Below are 18912 nucleotides of genomic sequence, written 5' to 3'. Positions count from 1 at the left end.
AATGTCGGGGTAATCTCTTCCTTATGCAAGATGGTATATTTGGCCATATGCTTTTTTTGACTGGTGTTATAGCCTCAAAAAACCTCCAAATTAATGGATAAACAGCAGGGGGAGCAGGCAGCTTTGAACTTTTTTTCCAGGTAATGGGGTAAAAAAAAAAAAAAAAAAAAAAAAGATGAGAAAGACCTGTGTACCATAACCTATAATGAGTAGGTAATCTCAAAACTTGTTGAAGCTGTTTCAAGTAGTGGTCTCAGCTGCTTCACCATGCAGGTCAAACTTTGGGATAGCTTATTGCTTTACAGAGGAATATCCTACAAATCAGAATAGCAGTCTGTCTTTCTCTAAAAATCAACCAATTAGCATGCAGGCTAGGAAGGTGAAGTCTGTCTGTCTTCTGTTAATCGGAAGAAAGAGCAAGAACATTGGCTGTGCAAGTTCTGCTGTTCATGCAGCAGTATTGTTCTTCAGCGTATGTACAGTCCACATCTGGGGAGGTATTGAATAGTGCTGACCCTTTCAAACCTTAATATCTGTTTTTAAGCATGAAGAGGACAGTGAGAGCCAATTGCAACTCACATTTTGCTTCATGGATGTCTCCCATCAGAAGAATTTGATGGGAATCCTTGTTCCAAATACACAAAGGACTTTTCTGCCAGATAGTGGTATCTTTCAGACTCTCACTTCTCCAGTGTTGAGGTTTGTTATGAGCAGCTGCGGGCCCTCCTATAGATTGGTTCTCTCTTTCCCCAAGACTGAGCTCTACGAGACCATAAGCTTTTTGCTCGATATTAAGAGGCAAGATTTCATTTGACAAACTGTTAATCATCCTCACCAGATTATTATGAACATTCTCTTAAATTTTTATACTGGAAAGTTAGAATTCCTCTTTTATTCTAGCACAAATGCAGTTAGTAAAGCCACCTCAAATTTAGACTAACCTCAGTATGTCTGAGTGCGTAGTGCAGACCGTGTGTATCTGACTATGAGTGCATGGGAGAAAAATCTAGAACTTCTGCCCTGTACAAAAAGTTTATTTTATTAAAAACAAAAAGTGATGGGAACAAAATGCTACAAAAATTGTGGGAATGGAAAATAAGCTAGCTCAGACTTCTGGATTTAGTCATCAGCAGTTGAAAATGTCCAGTGTCTTCAGCAAAGCTGAATGAGTTCTGTTTAAAATACTGTCTTTGAAAAATGCAGAAAAGTTCATTACAGCTATAACCCTTGTTCCTTGGTCTTTATAAATGTAGGTCAAACTGAAACAAGAGTTTCATTACTCAAAAGAGGTGCAAGGTTGAGGGAACAGATTTGATAGTTGTTGCCAGACTCCTGTAGTGTCTCATGCAGTGAAAGTGAATTCTCAGAAGATACCAGGCAGGGAGGAAACTTGGAATAGGGCCCTGTTCTCTGGAAGCAGAGCTGCACTTTTCATTTGTTTAAAAATTATCTGAAAGCACAAGCTGTTTACTGCAATCAAAGGGTCTTATTCAGAGCATAGGAACACCATGCGTCATTTTGCTTTCCAGATTCTTTCTGGGTTTCAGAAATTAACAGCAGCGCAAAGGTTGTAAAATGCACATACTGGAATGCCGTGGAACAAAGGAGATCTATCAAACTTGATGAAATCAACTGGTCCTGTTTCCAGATCCTCAGAGACATGGCAGAGACTAAATTAAAAGGGATATTTCTCATTCTTTTCGGAGAGAGAAAGATGTGAAGAGTTTGATATCTGTTACAGAAAGAAATGGAAGAAAGCAAGGACTGAAACAGGACAGATTTCACATGCTTTACATGCTTTCACAGTCTGGATCAAAGGGGAATTTTAGTCGTGCTGTTTGCCCTGCTAGTGGTGCCTGACTAAGAGGTTGCTCAATACAGAGTTGGAGGTAGGCAGACAAAGATGGCTAGTTGCCCTGAAAGTCCCACAGAAGATTGACAGCAATTTACCATACATGTTTCTGCAGCCTTGCTATGGTGTTGGCTGGGAGAAGAGACCAGAACTGTCTGTAGTGTCCCTGTACTACACTGGGAATCCAGATGCTTATTGTAGGTGAGGTTGCCTGTAGCTGCAGGTGAAATGCCAGTGGAGAGTTAAGAACCAGACTGCTATCTAGCTAAAAAGGTGCAAGTGGAGAATGTCTTTTCAAAAATAAAAGAGATTTCAGTGTGTCAGGGTTGGTACAGGTTGTGGATTAAAATGAATAGTCCAGCCAGATGGGCTGTCTGATAATGCTTCCTTTAAAGAGATGTGAGCCTGCTTTTCACCTGTGTAACAGAAAAGGCAACCCCATAGCCTTCCTGAATATTCTTGTTCTCTCTGTGAATAAGGAAACTTTTATGAATTTTCTTGAGAGAATTCGAAGTGGACAGAGGGTATACCTAAAAACAGCCTTGGAAGGTCAACTGAAAGGAAATTGCACGCAAAGCTCATTGTGACAGCATGTATTTTTTTTGACTGGGATCAACAAGTATATGCCACCCTTCTTCCTGGAATAATCACTGACAAAATCACACTTAAAATATGTGAGTGCAAAACGTTAGCTGTGGGGCATCCAGAAATGAAGAGAAAGCCCTTTAAACCGAAAAAAGGAAAGGGAGTGACAAGAAGGTGGGAGGTCAGTTTGGGGTTTTTTTGTTTCTTTGTTTTCTTAATGTTGTTTTCTATGTTATTTTTTAACTTTAACTTGGATAAAGCACAACCAAGAAAGAACCATGCTCTCTCTGCCTTTCTGTGGCTCAGAAGTTTAATTATTCTAGGACATTTGAACTCCACATATTTCCCAAACAGCGTGGCCCTTCGAGGTTGTTGGAAGAGCAGCAGGTGGCAGAGCAGTCAGGAGCACATCTGGCCTGGCAGCTGCCTTGCTTGAGTGTTATTCCCTAGAGCTGGGAGAGTGGCTGCTGATAGGGCAGAACAGGAGAGAGAGAGGGGCCTCTGCGTCTTTTCTGTGCTATTGGCTGGTTTTGTTTTCTGGCATCTGTGAGACTTAAGCTTTGGCGACTGGCCACTGAACATCCTGTTTTCACTGAATTTGTCTCTGTTCTTCCCAGTCTCTCCTCCTTTCTTCTGGTTGCAGAGTTGCTGCAATAGCACCAAGGTAAGAATATGAAATACCACTTTTTGACTCATTTTTTGTATGGGGATCTGTGTGTTTGAGACAGAAGCATCTGGTATTCTAAGCAAATGCAAGCAAGTTTATCTGGCGGTCTCAGAAAACACTGTGCTCTTTTCACAGCTAGGAAGCAGAGGCCAATAGTGCAGCTCCAGGTTTGATGAGTACTGAATTAATCTAACCTGCTTAGAATCCAACTGTTTGTATTCCTGTGCAGCAAGTGCTAAGCATTGCCTGCATACTTCTTGTCCTTAAGCCCAATCCTGCTGTCACCGAAGTTAGTGGAAGGTTAGCACTGACTTTAGGGAAAGCTGGATCAGGCCTCACATGTACTGGGAGAGTAAGGACAGCAGGTGGGCAGTAATTCTCTTGTGCTATGACTGTGTGACTAAGCTGCAGTTTCAAGCCTTTTCTGATGAAGCTGAATGAGGTGCTGTATGTAGTTCTTCACTTCTGGGAGTCTCCACTGGGCAGGGCTTGTTTCCTTGCAGATCCTGGATGGAAAGTTTTGTTGCAGAAGTGACCTGTGACTCCTGTGCTGCACAGGAGTGAAGAGTGACAACTGGAGGTCCTGTGTGCGTGGTTTCAGCACGCTCAGCAGTAGGTAAGAGAGTCCAGGCAGGAAGGAAAGACAGGTTTGCAGAAGTTCTGTGATAAGAAGAAAAGGGTCAGAATTAAAAGTGCAGGGGCTAAGAGAAGATTGGATGGAAATGTGTAGGAAGGAAGGGGGATGGAGGGGTATGAACACTCAGAAATGGATATGCATGGGTGAGAGAGCGTGCCAGTCCCTTTCCCAACCATTTCTTGCCCTATTCTGCCTTCCATGCTCCTGGAGCTACAGAGATACTTGGTCTCACTCCACTCCCGGAAGAATGATCATAAAGCATGGCATCAGTTTCTTCTAGGTGTGTTGGATTTTGGAGAGCTAAGCAAGGGATGTATTACAAGAAAAAAAGGAGCTGAACATGTTTTCCAGTGCCTTGGGACTTGGCAGCGGGTTTTGGTGCTATTCTGAGGTGTCTGCCAGCCCTGAAGGATGAGGCAGTATGTTAATTTTGTTTTCCTCTAGTCCGGGAATCTTGTAGATAGACTCCAGGTAAGAAGCAGCTTCCTGCGCATGGCAATGTGGTTTGGCTGAATGGGACCCTATATAGGGAAGACTCATGGAAAAAAACAGAACGCAGACAATCCAAACGTCCCCACCAGGCAGCAGAATTTCTTACGAACTCTGCTATGCCAGGCTTAGCACAGGAGATGATGTCTAAAAAGCTGTTTGGAGAATAAGCTGCTGATGACTGTTCTACCCCCTTGGCACATGAAGTTGTCTGCAAGAAACTGTGCTCGTGGAGGGAGAAATTGGAGGGGAGGGAGTACAGAAGGGGGGAGACAGTGGAGTGAATATCCTGAGAATGAAAACCAGCACCTTTCTTTTGCCTCAAATGAGTTTATTGCAATGGGTATTTACAATATATGAACAAACCTGGTGAAACAAACTCTGGACTGCGTGTTCTCTCCCCATGGGGAGAGGTTGAGAGAGAGAGAGCAATGCACACCAGATGTTTGTTATTTTTTTTGATGCAGCTCATGAAAGTGCTCAGACAATATGGCCAGGGAGCAGAGACTAGGAACAGGCACTGAACAGGATGGGGGAGGGCAGAGGGGCCTTCCTCCTGATAGGAGATTCAAGTTTCAGGTATGAAATGTGCTTTAAAGGCACTGAAATGAGGTACCCTTGAAAACCTTCCCACTCCAGAACTTTACTTTGCTTCTTTTAATCTGTGCTCTTCTCTTTTTTCACTGAAGATAAACAAAAGCCTATGAGGACTTGTGCCTCCCTGCTCACAGATGGAAGACTCCAAGGAAAAAATCATCCTGAATGTTGGGGGAATCAGATATGAAACATACAGCAGCACTCTCCGCACCTTCCCAGGGACCAAGCTGTGCAGCCTCACGGAGCCTCATGCCCCAAGCATCTATGACTATAATCCCACCACCAAAGAGTTCTTTTTTGATAGGAGTGCTGAGATTTTCAGCTGTGTGTTGAACTATTATAGGACCAAACATCTCCACTGCCCCATAGATACCTGTAGGTCAGTCTTAGAAGAAGAGCTGGCATTCTGGGAAATAAATGAGACACAGCTAGCATCCTGCTGCTGGCTGAAGCTGAATAACAAAGAGGTGCAGCCAGAGGAGTTTCACATTTGGGATGCAAATGATCAGGCTGATGACCAGTGCCTCATAGTCCAGACGGAAAGAATGGATTTCAGCTGGAGAACCAGATGGCAGCCGAAGATTTGGTCCATCTTTGAAAAACCCTTTTCCTCTTTCGGTGCTAAGGTAATATCCCTGGAGATGCACACAGCCTATGTCCTTTGGGATTACTGGAATGTGTCCCTGAAAGATGCTAATGAGTTTTTAGCCTTATGCCTGTTTAGAATCCAGATCGAAAAAATATGTATCTCGGAACCCTGACTCTCCTTCACTGATGCTTTGACAGTAGAAATGAATTACTTATTCCTCAAGGTGTCTTCTAGGTTTTACAACATGGTGAGAAAACTCACCATGAGGTGTAGATGCAGGTGTGCTTTCCCTCAGCAGCTGTGGAGCTGCATCTCACAGCTGTGGTCTCCTTGGAGAATGCACCATGTTGGGCCACGTATGTGCATGAAGAGTGGGGAGGGTGATGTCCAACTGTCCCTCTTTTTCCTTGTGGCTGTAGCAGGTGAGGTTAGTCTTTAAGTCCCAGCCCTTTCACAGGACAAAGCATTCAACTGTCCTCCACCTCTTCTTATAGGCAGACAGTAACAGACATCTGTTCGATCCATGGACCATCAGCTAGGCCATGGGGATAATCTGATTTTCCCTTCCATCTCTACCTAACACAAATAACCAAAATGAATATGTCTTTAAGAAAAACCTGGAGGTTTGATATTCATCAAAGTACTTAGGGAGTGTGTCCAGATATTGTATCTGTGAATGGTTTTGAAAGCAAAACTTGGGTAAATATGTGATAACATGCACACTGATTGCCCTCCTCTGATGGACAGTAGTCTAGTGATGTTGTTTTCTTTAAAGTTATTCCCAATTTGTTCAACCGTAGGGTCACAGCTTAAGGGGTGAGGACTGAGCTCAATTACTGACTTCCTAACTACCAGCAGTTAAAGGTACATCCTCTAGTATTTGGTGAGTCGTGTGTCTGACATTTCCAGGAATTAGGAGCCTATAGGACGGAGAAGCTCAAGGTTTCTTCTTTGCTTGTGTTGTCTATCATATCCTCTACTTGCCCTTTTCTTGGCCTGGAGGCTAAGCTAGTTAATAGTCACACTATATCAGGCTAAGCTAGTTAATAGTCACACTATATCTGCATATTCTTGATTTCTGCTTGATTTTTAGTGTGTGAGAATGAAAGAAAATTCTCAGATCTCAACTTCATGTTTTTTAAACAGTACTTGCCTTCCAGGCAACACCTATTTTCTTGGCTCATCAGCTCCATTTGCTAGGACTGAGTAGTTGTTCCTGGATTAAATGTAACTAAATGGTTCCTTAGTGCATTTCAAAATCTCTGTTTTCTCATTAACAGACACATCTTTTTTTCTCCCCTTCCACTTGTCCCTACATAAAATGCATGTCCAGCCCCTTTTTGAAAGGTCAGGCATGCAGAACAACAAATGCAAGTTGGAGACTGCAGAGGATGTTTTCTGCTGTTCCAGCATTTCTGGAGTCAACATTTAGGCCCTCAGTGTGAGTCTGTCCATGTTACCACAGCTGTCAGACATGTTTCCCCTTCCCTACAAACTCAGATATAGGAGTTCAGGCGTTTTCTTCCTTGACCCCAATCTTCTATATGTTTTTTCAAGCCTGGAGGGAGAAAATACCGATCTGTGCAAAACAACTCTTAGCAGAGCATTTGAGAAATGTTAGTTTGAGATCATTCTGCGTCTATGGAGGGGATCCTGGGCTTGAGGTGGAGCAGTGAGGTAATGTGATACCTGTTTGTTGGACTCATGGTATGTGTACCCTTTCTTCCCTCTGCAGTGCCTGGCTGTTGTTTCTCTGCTATTCACCATTGGAGTTGTCGTCATATTCTGTGAGGAGACCAAGGCACAATTTGAGTTCTTCACTGCTAACTTCACCTTTGTTGGCCGTTCTGAGGTTGCCCACAACTACCGTGAACCCTATTACCACCAGGCTGCCTACTTGCTTCATCTGGAGCTTTTCTGTGTTCTTTGGTTTACTTTTGAGTTCTCTGTGCGATTTTGTGTCTGCCCAGACAAAAAGAAATTCTTCCAGAATCCCCTGAACATGGTTGACTTCCTCTCCCTTTTCCCAGTTTATATTGAACTCTTTGTGGACGGACAGATTCAGAGAATGCCAAGTTTGGGGCTTTGGCTGGGCTTTATTCGTGTTGTCTATCTCCTCAAACTCCTGAAGATATCCAAGCTGATAGAAACCCCACTGATCCTCAGAGTTCTATCCTACACCCTCAAGTCTATCCTCCGAGAGATCTGCATCTTGCTGATGATTTTGGCCTTTGAGACCCTTTTCTTTGGCTCTCTGTTTTTCTATGGGGAGTTGCTTTGTAGCAGTCCTTCTTACACAGGAGAGCTGCACTTCACTGACATTTTTGTCTGCTTCTGGTGGGCTCTGATCACACTCACTACAGTGGGCTATGGAGACATCATCCCTCTCACCACTGTTGGCCAAGTGACAGCGGCCTTAGCTGCAGTATTTGGCATGTTAACTATTATCATCCCAATCCCCATTTTCCTGGTGAAATTTAAAAACTATTATGCCATCGCTGTCTTCAAACAGAAGCTGAAAAGGTGCAAGAACTATTAACCCCATTGATTTTAGAGCTTCTGTCCCCCTTTGCCTTTGAGCAATAAATCTTCAGCATGCTTTATTCCCTTGGGTGGGAAGAGAGAGCGTATAGTCCTTGCTGCACTTACTTGTTGAACAACTGATCAGACCTGTTGAATTCCATGGGTCTTTCCCATGTTGTACCTCAGCCCATGCTCTTTTATGTGCCACAGTGCCTCTGCCTCTCTGTCTCTCCATGTCTCTTCACCTACTACCCTCATGTCTTCCTCTCTTTACAGAGAGGGTCTGTGATGCTACATTAAGGCCTGAATGTGCATCATGTAGTGCAGTATCATGCCCTGGGGCCACAGCAGGTTCCTCAGCTGCTACACAACCCCTGATGCCAGCTCTGCCCTCTATCACCTGACAGGCCATAGTCTCATTTTACATGCTGGGAAAAAAGATTTGTGCAGGGTCCTGAACTGAAAATGGGGAGGAATCAGGGATTTTTTTAACAATGTTCTTTTCTTCATTTTATCTTTTATTGATGAGGCTGGTGCATCCAATTTGCCTGTACTCACACACTGGTCTAAAGAAGGGAGCAAGCTTAATTGGACATCTGTCGTCCTGAGAGCCAGCACTGTGTTAACCTGCTTTGCAGGCTCACAGGAATTGTGGCATTCAGGTAGCAACAAGGGAACCCTCCAACCACAAATCCTTTTGGGCTCTGCTGAAGTCAATGGCAATGTTTCCTTGACCTCAGTGAAATTGGAGTTTCATTGACCACTTCCAGTTGATCAACACTTAAAAGATTTTTATGTGACAAAATCGCTGAGCTATTAGTCAAAATGTCTGTGTAGTTTTTGCTTTCCTGTTCTTCTAAAAGGAAGAACATAATCTGAAGTACTCAGTATAATTTTAATGCATTTATTTCCTTAAGGCATAGTTGTAAAGTAGAAATATTTAACTTTTAACTGGATAGCCTTAATTGTTATGTGTATTTCAGTTTGAAATAATAAACATTGTTGAGGTATGAAAAAATAATCACATCCCATTGTTAATATAGCAGGGGTGATGAGTTAAGATTATTTTAATAACTAAAAATGGCTGTATACAATAACACTTATGTATTTAAATTCCGTTGTTTTAATTGCAGTATTGATTGATTTTTGTCTGGCAGTGTGATTTTTATATTCAGGGTAACATTTTAAAGCTCCTTTATTTTTATTGAAACACGAGATAACTCCCTCAGATTCCAATGCAATTACAATGACTTAGTTTTCTTCTAAAGACAAAAAGAAAGATACTGCAAAACATTTCAGGCGTGAAGCCCATGAAGTTGGAGACACCTTGGCAATGGAAGGAAGCTGTTGTCCTTCACCCAACTTTGCCGTGGCCAGAGTAGAGCGGACCAGCAGGGCAGTCACACATACTGAGCATTGGAATTTTAGCTAATTGGAGCAAAAGTGGTGTTATGTTAGCTACAGACATATATAGTCTTCTTGGAAATTCCCATGAATTGCAGCAGTTTAGCAGAGGTTTGCCATGCCTGTTTCCAATTTTCCCCAGTCCAAGAAAGAATCAGTGATACAATCATAGACCCTGACCCCCATTTTACGAATGCAAGTCAAATCCACTGGGGCATTTATGTTTTACTGTCTGTGAATTTAGGTGGTGATTCAGAATGCTACAGTGGTTCTCTTTGCAGTGCCCAGCTCTGTGTTTAACCAGCTCCTCTGCTGTACTGTTTCAGCAGGTGCTCCACAGGAGACAGGTTTTCCACTATTGAGGAGAGTAGCTTTGAAAACTACTCCCAGTAGAGGGTGCTCCCTGACAGCACATGGCAAGCTCATTTCTGCACAGCAAGCATGGTGTGAACATCAGAACTGCTCTCTGTGCTGCTTTCTGTAACACAACTCCATCTAGACCAAAATGAACCTTCCTCTCACATCAATTAGTATCTGCTCCTGTTTGTCAGAGTATCAGCAATATACAGCAGGAACATTACATCAAACGATGTGAGAGACCACATGGAGATCATCGGAGCTCTGCTGGATCAAAGGACCTACCCCTGCTAAGAACTGGGCTCTTGGGTTCTGAGAGGAGGAATACGTACTCTGAAACCAGCTTGAAAAGCCTGCATGATGCTGGTAGCAGAGTTGGTTAGATCAATATTTGTTGTTCAGTTAAAGAGCAGTGTATGGAAAATCATTGCCTATTAAGAGCTGCCAAGCTTTAGTTAGATTTCAGTGCTTGCTAATGATCTTTGTAATGTAGCTATTATAGTATCCTTGGGGAAGGAATCTCATTTCCTCAGAGTTTAACTGGTATGTATATAAGGAAAATATACTTAAAAAAATGCAATCAACTTAGAGAACAGTGCAATGAATGATATAACTGACTCCAGAGAAAAGTCATCCAGCTGAGTTACAAAGTGCCAAGGACCGAAATCATTATCTAAGCTACATGCTGGAGGTGCAGTTGTCTCCCTTGAGGTTTGTCCAGTCACCAGAAGATACTGTAGAAAAAATATCTTTCTGTATATTAATAATATACAAATCATAAAATTACCTCTGCTTTAGGGTTTGGGATTTGGAGGCTGGGAGAGCAGATCTCTTGGGACTAAAAATAAGATTGGTCATTTTAAAAAAATCCTTTTGAGTTATAGTTGTCATTTGTGATAAGCTGAGAGGGCAACTGTATTGAAATGGAAGGACATTGATCACAGCCTATCCTTCAGGAGACTCTGAAGTAGTTACAACTTCCCTTATCCTCAGTGTGTTTCACGTAAGCCTCAAAGCAAAGAGAAGTTTCTCCAAGATGGAGCTATTGCCAAAATAGATGGTCCTGTCATGTGCCCAGCACACTGCTGCAAGGTCAGCCAGATCACCTGAATGCAAACAAGAAGCAATTTCCTACCGTGGCCATTTAGTAAAAAGTACTGTTTTCAAAGTTTAGCATCTCCTGTTGCCTTCCTTCAACCCTAACTGGATGCATACACAAACCATGGCATTCATGAGCATATGAATGTAGGACTAATTCAACTCCAGCAGTGAGGAGTGGCTGTGCTACTGTGTTTGTGCTGACAGCTCAGTGTAGCTATCAAAACTAGGGCATCTGCTCTTGGGTTGAGGCCCAGTTCTTTGTGCCTCCAAGCATCCTAAGCCTAGGTCTCTGAGGATATTTGGGTCTATGTGATCAGTTAAGCTGGGGTCTAGCCTGCTCTCAAGACCATCTTCTTGACTTGTGCCCTGAGAGGAGGGCATGGTGGTTCTGCCTGAGAAGGGGAGAGGATGAGCTTTGACAGAAGGCTAGGAAAAAGCCTGTAGCAGATTCTGGCACCAAGCAGGCTGGGCTTCACAGTAGGCTGCAAGAGAGACTGGTGGTATTTTATACCAGTGCACTTGCCCTCCACAAATCCCCCCAGTCACTGGAGCACTAGGCAAGATGTTCTTCTCTGGAGTATGAGCTATTCGAATAGGATTCAGCTGGAGAGTCATTCATGTACAGCGAAAGCAGACTTTGTCAGGATTCCCAACCCAGGGGGGATTCCAACATTTGGCAGTGCGTTTTCATTTTGAATCAGAGCAAAAAGTCAAAATCTGGAAATGTCTTCAGGATCAGACTGTCAGTGAGCAGCGAGGGCCAGCTGCTCCCTAAGGGATGAGGAGCTGAGTGCTAGAACGTGGCCAGCAGGGCAGGGGCCTCGCCAGCCAGGGCCCGGCCCCGCAGTAGCTGAGTGAGACGAGGGGAATGGGGCAGGTCCAGAAATGGTAGCCAGATTCAACCAAGAGTACAGCTCATCAAGCAAACTCATGATGATAATTCAATTTGCAGACCAGGGACAGACAGCCCAGGGGCTGCGGGGCAGGTCTGTAGAGATGAGGCGGGACTAAGGGCAAGCTGCCAAGTCAGCCTATGGGCTTAGGATCTGGATCGACAGGGTCTTTGGACGGGCACAGCCATGGCTGCGGCCGTGGTGGTGGCAGTGGTGGTGACCGTGGCTGTGCTGGAGGCAGGCACACCTACAACATAGCTCAGCCAGGGACTGGGGGTACCGGGCTGAAATGGAGCCCCTGAGTGTGGGTGGAGGCTGGTCAGGGCCATTAAGGCCTGTGGGTGCCCTCGGGGGTCTTCCCTTCCAGCAAGGCGTGTCCTCACACCTTACAGGGGCCTGGGTTTGAGGGGTCTTGCTGCAGAGTGATTTCATGGTTGTGGGTTGTCAGTGGGCTATTTCAGGAGATGCAGAGCCAGGGCAGGGGCAGGGAGTGGGGAAAGGGACATTGCATGAGAGACCTGGGGCTGGGCAGGGGTTCCCTATGAGGGGCCCCAGAGGCTGGGTGGGCTTGGGGGGGTGACGGGAGGGAGAACATGTTCAAGCCGCACCTGGGGAGCCCCAGAGACCAGGCAGGCTTGGGGTCGGTGGGGAGGAAGGACCCCAGCTGTCCGCGATGGGGCACAGAGACCAGACAGCACTGGGGAGCGGGCTCACCTGAGAGCCTGGGGTCGGGCAGCATGTCAGCACCGTGGGAAGATAAAAGCCCAGGGCCAGGCTGATTGCTCAGGAAGAGTCACGGGGCAAAGCCCTGCAGAACCCATGGGCTAGGTACCGTGGTGTTAAGCTCAGGGCTGAAGATGGCTGAGCGCCAGACCATGCATGGCAGGGCAGGGGCCTCGCCAGCCAGGCCCCCATCCCGCAGTACCTGAGCGAGGGCAGCAGTGCGGATCAGACACGGTAGCAGGTTCAACCAAGAGTCCAGGTCATCTGGCAAGTCTGCAATGATAAGGTAGGTCTGAGGTCAAGCCAGGAAGTCGATCTGCAGGTCAGGGTCAGGATCAGGTCTAGTGATAGTAAGGAGGGTCAAACAGCCCCGAGATCACTGGGCAGGTCCGTAGTGACAAGGGAGGTCTGAGGTTGAGCCAGGAAGTCAGTCCACCAGCCAGGAGGTCAGATGTATTCTAAAACTTTTTCTTCCTTCACTTAAAAAAAAACAAAAACAAAAAAAGTATTTAAAATAACCCAAATTGTCTCACAGTGGACTAAGGACCACGCTGTTTCTAATGCTCTATGTAATAAATAAATCTGTGGTCATGAGGCTTGCTAGACCACCACACCTTTTGGTACTATCATGTGAACTTGCTTTCCAAGCTGGGTTTCTAAAGGTGGGTGTGTTTTGTGACTGCTCCCCATCCCAGCCAAGTATTTTGAGGCTAGCCCCATCCACTCATCAGGAGCAGGAGGAAAAGGAAGCATAAAGGCTTCTGCAGCAGAATGAAATGAGCCCTCCTGGTTACTGGTTTTCTTGCTTGAATCAGACTTTGGGTGGTAACTACACAAAGTCACACTGCTGCAGCTGGGAGCCTGTTCGAGTGCGCTGTGTCCCACACCCTTTTCTTGCATTGACTTGTAGCCAGTTTCATGCTCTACCTCCCCACCCCTTCCGTCATAGAGTGGCAGCAAATTAGCTGATGCAATTTGATCTTACGTGTCCTGAGACAGTTGCAGAGCTTGGGAGGTGAGTGGGATTCAAAACTGAGGCAGAGAACTGCTCTCTTCACGATGGCTGTTCATCACTGTCAGTTGATGTTAGCTCCTACTTGCTTCCTGGCCCAGGACAGATTGAAAGCAATTAAAAGCTCAGTGCTCTGGTCCCTCTCTTCTGAGTCCCCTAATTCCATAAGCTGTTTTCAAATGTTAGCAAGGACCTGGGAAACAACATGAGAAACTGCACATTCATGCTGTCTGCACTTCATGGGCTGACTTTCCAGGGATTTTAGCTGCGTTAACCCCAAAGCAACCCCAGCTACTCCAGAGCATGTGCTTGCTCCTGTGCATCTCGGGGTTGTGAACACTCTGTGCTCCCTGTGCTCTGAACATGGTGCAGTCATTAGACCCAGTTCACAGCATCTGTCAAGGCTGGGGCAAAGGAACCACAAGCACCTCAGAAGAAACCCTTGGGGCAAGTGCCTCACTGTGGGAAGGGCCAAACCACATCCACTGGCTCTGTCTCTCTCTTTCTTCCCCCACAGAGGCTGTTAGAGAGAGAGATGCTGTTTGTGGCTGGGAAAAGTCTTACTGTATCCATGAAATGGATGAGGGGGGTCACTGATGCAGCTCAGGACATTTTTGGAGGAACAAGCCGTGCTCTTGGCTACCCTGCATATTGCCAGCAGCATGATATGTGGGCAGTGACTTAGCTGGGTCCTGGAAAGGGTATGGAAAATTTGGGGTTTGCTGCAGCTTACTCCCATTGAGCATTCAGACGATGCATCCAGGGCGTCTGCACGGACTGTCGCGAGCAGGGTGATTCAGCAGAAAAGGGCAATGCAGCTGCAGACGGCAAAGTCTCCCCCCAGCTCTGACTCACAGGGAGTGCAGTTGACATATGTGGGAAGTGAATAAAAGTCCCCAGCCCTGGATGTTTCTTGGATCTCCTGCAAGTCAAGGACAAGCACTTTGAAGAGATGCACTAACTCCCAAATGGTCGTGTTAATTGCCTCCACCCAGGCATGGGGCAGTAGAAGCGGAGCTGATGTTAATCTTTTGCTCACCAAAGTGCAAACAGTGCCCCTTCGAGGTATTTCTGCCTTGCCAGGTTTCTGTGTCTAAGTGCAGCTGTAGCACTGGTCTCCTGGAACTATTGCAATTAGAAAATGGTCTTGTACTTGTCCTGCATTTTAATTCTGACCCCACAAAATTTGCAAAGAAGTGATGGAAAATCCTTGGTGACTGAACTCTGTGTGTGTGTTTGTTTTGTTCTGCCACTTGCGGTGACCAGACAGCTCACAACCACTCTGATACTGCAACATGTTGAACGAAGCTGTTTTCAGCCTAAGCGTTGTGCCTAGAAAAACAGCTGTCCGGGGTAAGGCTAAATCCTTCCACCTAAAACTCTGGGCATCCTTCTTTCAGCCTACCCCCTCCTGCAGAGCAGCTTTGGAGGAAAACTGGATGTGGAGAAAGCCTCTCTCCGAACTCCCCACAGGAGGTTTTAGTTGCAGCCACGCTCCCTGGAAGTCACTCTCCCGTAAGGCTGCTTCTGCCACTATTTCAGCTGAAGGAAGACGTGGTGTAGTGAGGCTGAGCTGAATCTACCGTGTGCTTGGGCTTCTCTGAAACAAATCTCTATCCCATTATTTGCCTGGGAGCAAAATATCAAGTGGGCTGGTAGAGGGGACTGTTAAAAAGAAGGATCATGCTTCATAGCAAGCAGCATCTCTTCTGCCACAAATAGCCTTCCCTTGCCCCAGGCTGGCACGAAGTTGATGAGTTACCAGTGTTAAACATCATATCCATTCACATGGTTGTCAGCAGCCAGTATGGTTTCACAGTGCAGATCAGGTTGTAGTTTTAGGCTATTACTCTTTTTCCATTAAGAAGCTTGTCAAAGAGTACATAATTCTCTCCTTTCACATTCCTGCCTGGGAGGTATTTTTAATAATAATAATTAGACTGCACAGCATTTTTCATCTCTAAAGTACTTCCTAAATATAAGCTAATTAGTCCATACAGCTTACCAGTGGGTAAACCCTTACAATTTGTCTTTGGGATTGCTCAAGAGAGGAAAGACTCAATTCATAATTCAGCAAAGCATTTGAGGTTGTGCCTAACTTTAAGCATGGTTGGGACTAGGGTACATGTTTAATGGGCTTAAGATCACAGCTACCTGCTTGGAGCAAAAACTTCCTGTTTATTCTGGACTAGGACAGTACTATGCTGCGGGATAATGTGTGAGCACTGCTGGGATGGTCCTCCCCTCCCAGCCCTGATTAGCTGCCTCAAATAATAACATCAGTGAGGACTCAACACCAGGGGCTTTACTGCAGACTATGTCAGCCTATCACTGACCGCAGGCAAGTGTATATCGTGGTTCCTGTTCCTTCTGCTAACTGCTGTGAATGACACTTACTCTTGCAGCGTAGATGCAGATTAAGATTACCTCCAATTGTATTTTTTTTCTAAAGCAGTTTCCTGCCTTTCTGCTTTATGACCTGAAGACCTGCAATTTCTAAATGTACTGAACAGAGCCACGGTGCTCTCAGCTAGACCTTCTGCCTCCTAGGCCAGTTTTGCACAGTGCCTGCCTCAGGCTTTTTGCTTTTCCATGTAGGAGACTTCTCAGCTTGATTTAAAGCTGCCAGTATTTGCACAGATGGAGAGAAATAGACAATAAAAATAAAATTCTCTTATTTGCTACCCTTTCCCTTCCTGGCCTGTTCATGTCCAAGCCTAGCACAGTGGGACAGGAAAGGAGTGGGGAGGCACAGGAGAAAAGGGAAGAATGTGGTTGTGTCAACCAAGCTTCTGTGACCTCCATTAGCTGGGTCCAGCGTGGCCTCAGGCAGGCTGCTCATCCTCTGCCTTCGTTTGTACCTGCTGCCTTAGGCCTGGCTGACTACTTACAGTCTCAGCCAGAATGAGAAAATACACCAGTTTATGATCCAGCAAGCTTTTCAGCTCATTAGTGCTTTGAAAAAATGTCATTTTGGCTGAGGATGATTCATATCAAGGTCAAGAAGGCAAGCCATTTCACTGGACAGGGGCCAGGAAATGGACGTCTCCCTTTTTGGAGTGATGAGTTCCTCAGCCAGGATGCAACGTCCTACTTGCAATAGACAGCAAATCTCCCAGTGGATGAGCTTGAACTTGTTTCTGGGAAGTACACAGTCGTGCTCTACCAGGGGGTTTCACGAAGAGGACTCCCATGTGGTTTCAGTGGGGTGACTTTTCTGCTACTCTGTGGCTGTAGTCAGAGAAACTCACAGCCAACACACACTAAAAAGTCACAGATAGAAAATGAGGCCAGAAAGCCTCAAAAAGCTTCAGCCTCGGAAAGGCCCGTGAAAATCTGTAGCAGTTGCTGAAGGTGTCAAAGGACACCTTTCTCCACCAGGATCTTCATATGGTTGCAAGCCATGAAGAAATGCAGACCCTGTGCCATGGACGGTCAAGGGACTCCTGTGGGTTTCTATCATTTCCTCACAGTAGATCAAGTTTGCATAAAATCCACCAAGTGACTGGCTAGAAATAACCGCGACTGCACGCCCTGCCACTCCAGTGTCCTTTTCTGGGTGTTATACACCATGGACCTTGTTATCTATGAGAAGTTCAATTCTTTCCTGAATGTGCTGCAGTTTCTTGGTCTCAGTGATATCCTGTGGCAGATGAAGTATATATGTATTATTATTTTTTTAAGTGAATTGCTTTTTCAGTTTCATTGCAGGCCTTGTCTTGTAAGGGACTGCAGAAAGGAGACCCCCCCAGCTCATCTTGAGGTATGCTTCTTTTACGCATCTTGCTACAGAAAGCTTATTTAATATTTGCCATCATTCTTATCTCAGACTTTCATGTTGCTTTGAATGACACGTCTTTTCACACATCCTGCTTCAGCTCCAGACATCCTGATACCTACTTAGAGGTGGCTACCCCTAGCTCTTCCTTAGTGTCCCTGACTCAGAAGTGCTTCTGTGAGCCCTGCTGGCCCACTGCACTAGCCATGAGCGGGAAGGCTATGTTAATGCTGTGTCCTTCAGTGAAATAAAGGGATGTGACTCTCTTTCAAATAGCCAGAGGAAAGCTGGATCCAAGCAACAAAACCATGGGTTAGCCCACATCTAAGCTATTATGCCCCTTGCAAAGGCAGAGTATATTATCCAGGGCTCAGTGTCTTGCTAACACAGCCATACAATGCATGGCTGGCTTGCAGCATGGGTTGCTTTCATTTTTCTCCACTTCTGGAAGCTGTCCTAAATTGCCAAAATAGGGAAAACTTTATTGGTACAGAGAACTGAATGATATTTTCTTGCATCAAGGACTTGCTGATTGCTTTTCTGGCACGGCTGGTCACAGAAAATACTCTGTGTTGTTTGGTCTAATGACTTTCCCCTTAGGAAATTGCACAAGGCTGAGTACCTACCAGATGTAACATTAGTGAAGTTGCTGGAGTAACACCAAGATGCAGAACTTGGGCCACTGCCACTGATAATGGAGTAGCAGCCAGGAGAGCAAGAGACCTGGAGAGGGAGCAGATCAATTTATCCAAAAACCTGAGGAGATGAAAACAGCACTGGGAAGGTGCCAGGATTTGGCTCGCAGCTCTCCAGGGACTGTGAGTTGCTCTTTTCAAGGCCCATTTCACTGACGTAAGGGAGGGGACAATCAAGCCTGATGAAACTATAAATTGGCCCAGATCTCAACACCTTTGAGTTTTAAGTTCAAACACTGACCTTCAGTGTCCTAAAGTCAGTTAGGCTTTAGTTAGGCAATCTCCTATTTCTGCCCTTTGGAATTCCTAGTCTTTTGGAAACTTCCTTACATCTCCCTCCTTCTTCCCTCCGTCTTAGCAAGTTGTGAAGGACAGACTATCTGTTCTTCACACTGCAGATCACTGGTCCAAGCAGTGCCTGAAACCCAGCCCAGCCCCGGCACCTTCACTCACCTCTGACCGAAAGGCAACGGGCCTCACACTGGCGCGGCCTCCATGTTGGCTGCATCCTTCCACTGCTCCGGCTCTGAGAGCGTCGCCTCGGAGCCGTCCACCAGCCCGTGTCGCACACGCTCAGTATCGCCTGGGGGGGGTCCCAGCCGTGGGGAACTTCAGAAGTAAAACCTGGCCGAGGAGAGCTATCCTGTTACTCATCCGTGCTAGCAAGGGGAGAGTTTCTTTCTCATTTCCGCGGCTTGGGGGGGTGAATTCTCCAGTCCGGCAGCAGGCCGAGCTCCCGGCTCGTGTCTGGGCTGCTGTGCTAACGCCGTGTGCGCGTGGGGGGGGATGCGCTTGGGTGAGGGACGCCGAGGGAACCCACCATCCTTTTAAAATATGCCTTCGGTCTCCCTCCCCCTCACTTTCCTTTTTCCTCCTTCAGTGTTGTCACTACGTAGTATTTTAATCGGAGGAAACAGATATGCCGAGGAAGTCAACGGCGGGGGTGGGATGAGGAGGAAGAGGAGGAAAATCACATCACAGCCCAGTCTGCCAGTGTAAACACTCGATGA

The 18912-nt window shown here is 45.8% G+C and overlaps 1 protein-coding gene and 1 long non-coding RNA gene across 15 annotated transcripts in view; one reads left to right on the top strand and one right to left on the bottom strand.

The window, feature by feature from the left end:
• LOC112980822 (potassium voltage-gated channel subfamily C member 1-like) overlaps window positions 1-9083 on the top strand; it is a 22798-nt gene extending 13715 nt beyond the window's left edge. For 6 of the 14 annotated variants that reach the window (XM_064518508.1, XM_064518504.1, XM_064518511.1 and 3 more), the window contains 4 exons: window positions 3055-3101; window positions 3608-4809; window positions 4920-5453; window positions 7152-9083. In XM_064518508.1, the coding sequence (XP_064374578.1) occupies window positions 4962-5453; window positions 7152-7955 (1296 nt within the window). In that variant the 5' untranslated portion in view covers window positions 3055-3101; window positions 3608-4809; window positions 4920-4961 and the 3' untranslated portion in view covers window positions 7956-9083. The other 8 variants (XM_064518505.1, XM_064518509.1, XM_026096002.2 and 5 more) reach the window with 8 other exon arrangements.
• Window positions 5368-18912, bottom strand: LOC135329578 (uncharacterized). The gene is made up of 2 exons (XR_010391135.1): window positions 18356-18912; window positions 5368-12896 (listed from the first exon to the last, which is right to left on the bottom strand). It is a non-coding gene; the product is annotated as an uncharacterized LOC135329578 (long non-coding RNA).

Source organism: Dromaius novaehollandiae, chromosome 11, assembly GCF_036370855.1.
Source record: "Dromaius novaehollandiae isolate bDroNov1 chromosome 11, bDroNov1.hap1, whole genome shotgun sequence".
Lineage (NCBI taxonomy): Eukaryota > Metazoa > Chordata > Aves > Casuariiformes > Dromaiidae > Dromaius > Dromaius novaehollandiae.
The sequence above is the reverse complement of the archived record's forward strand: the minus strand, read 5'-3'. Positions and strand labels throughout refer to the sequence as shown.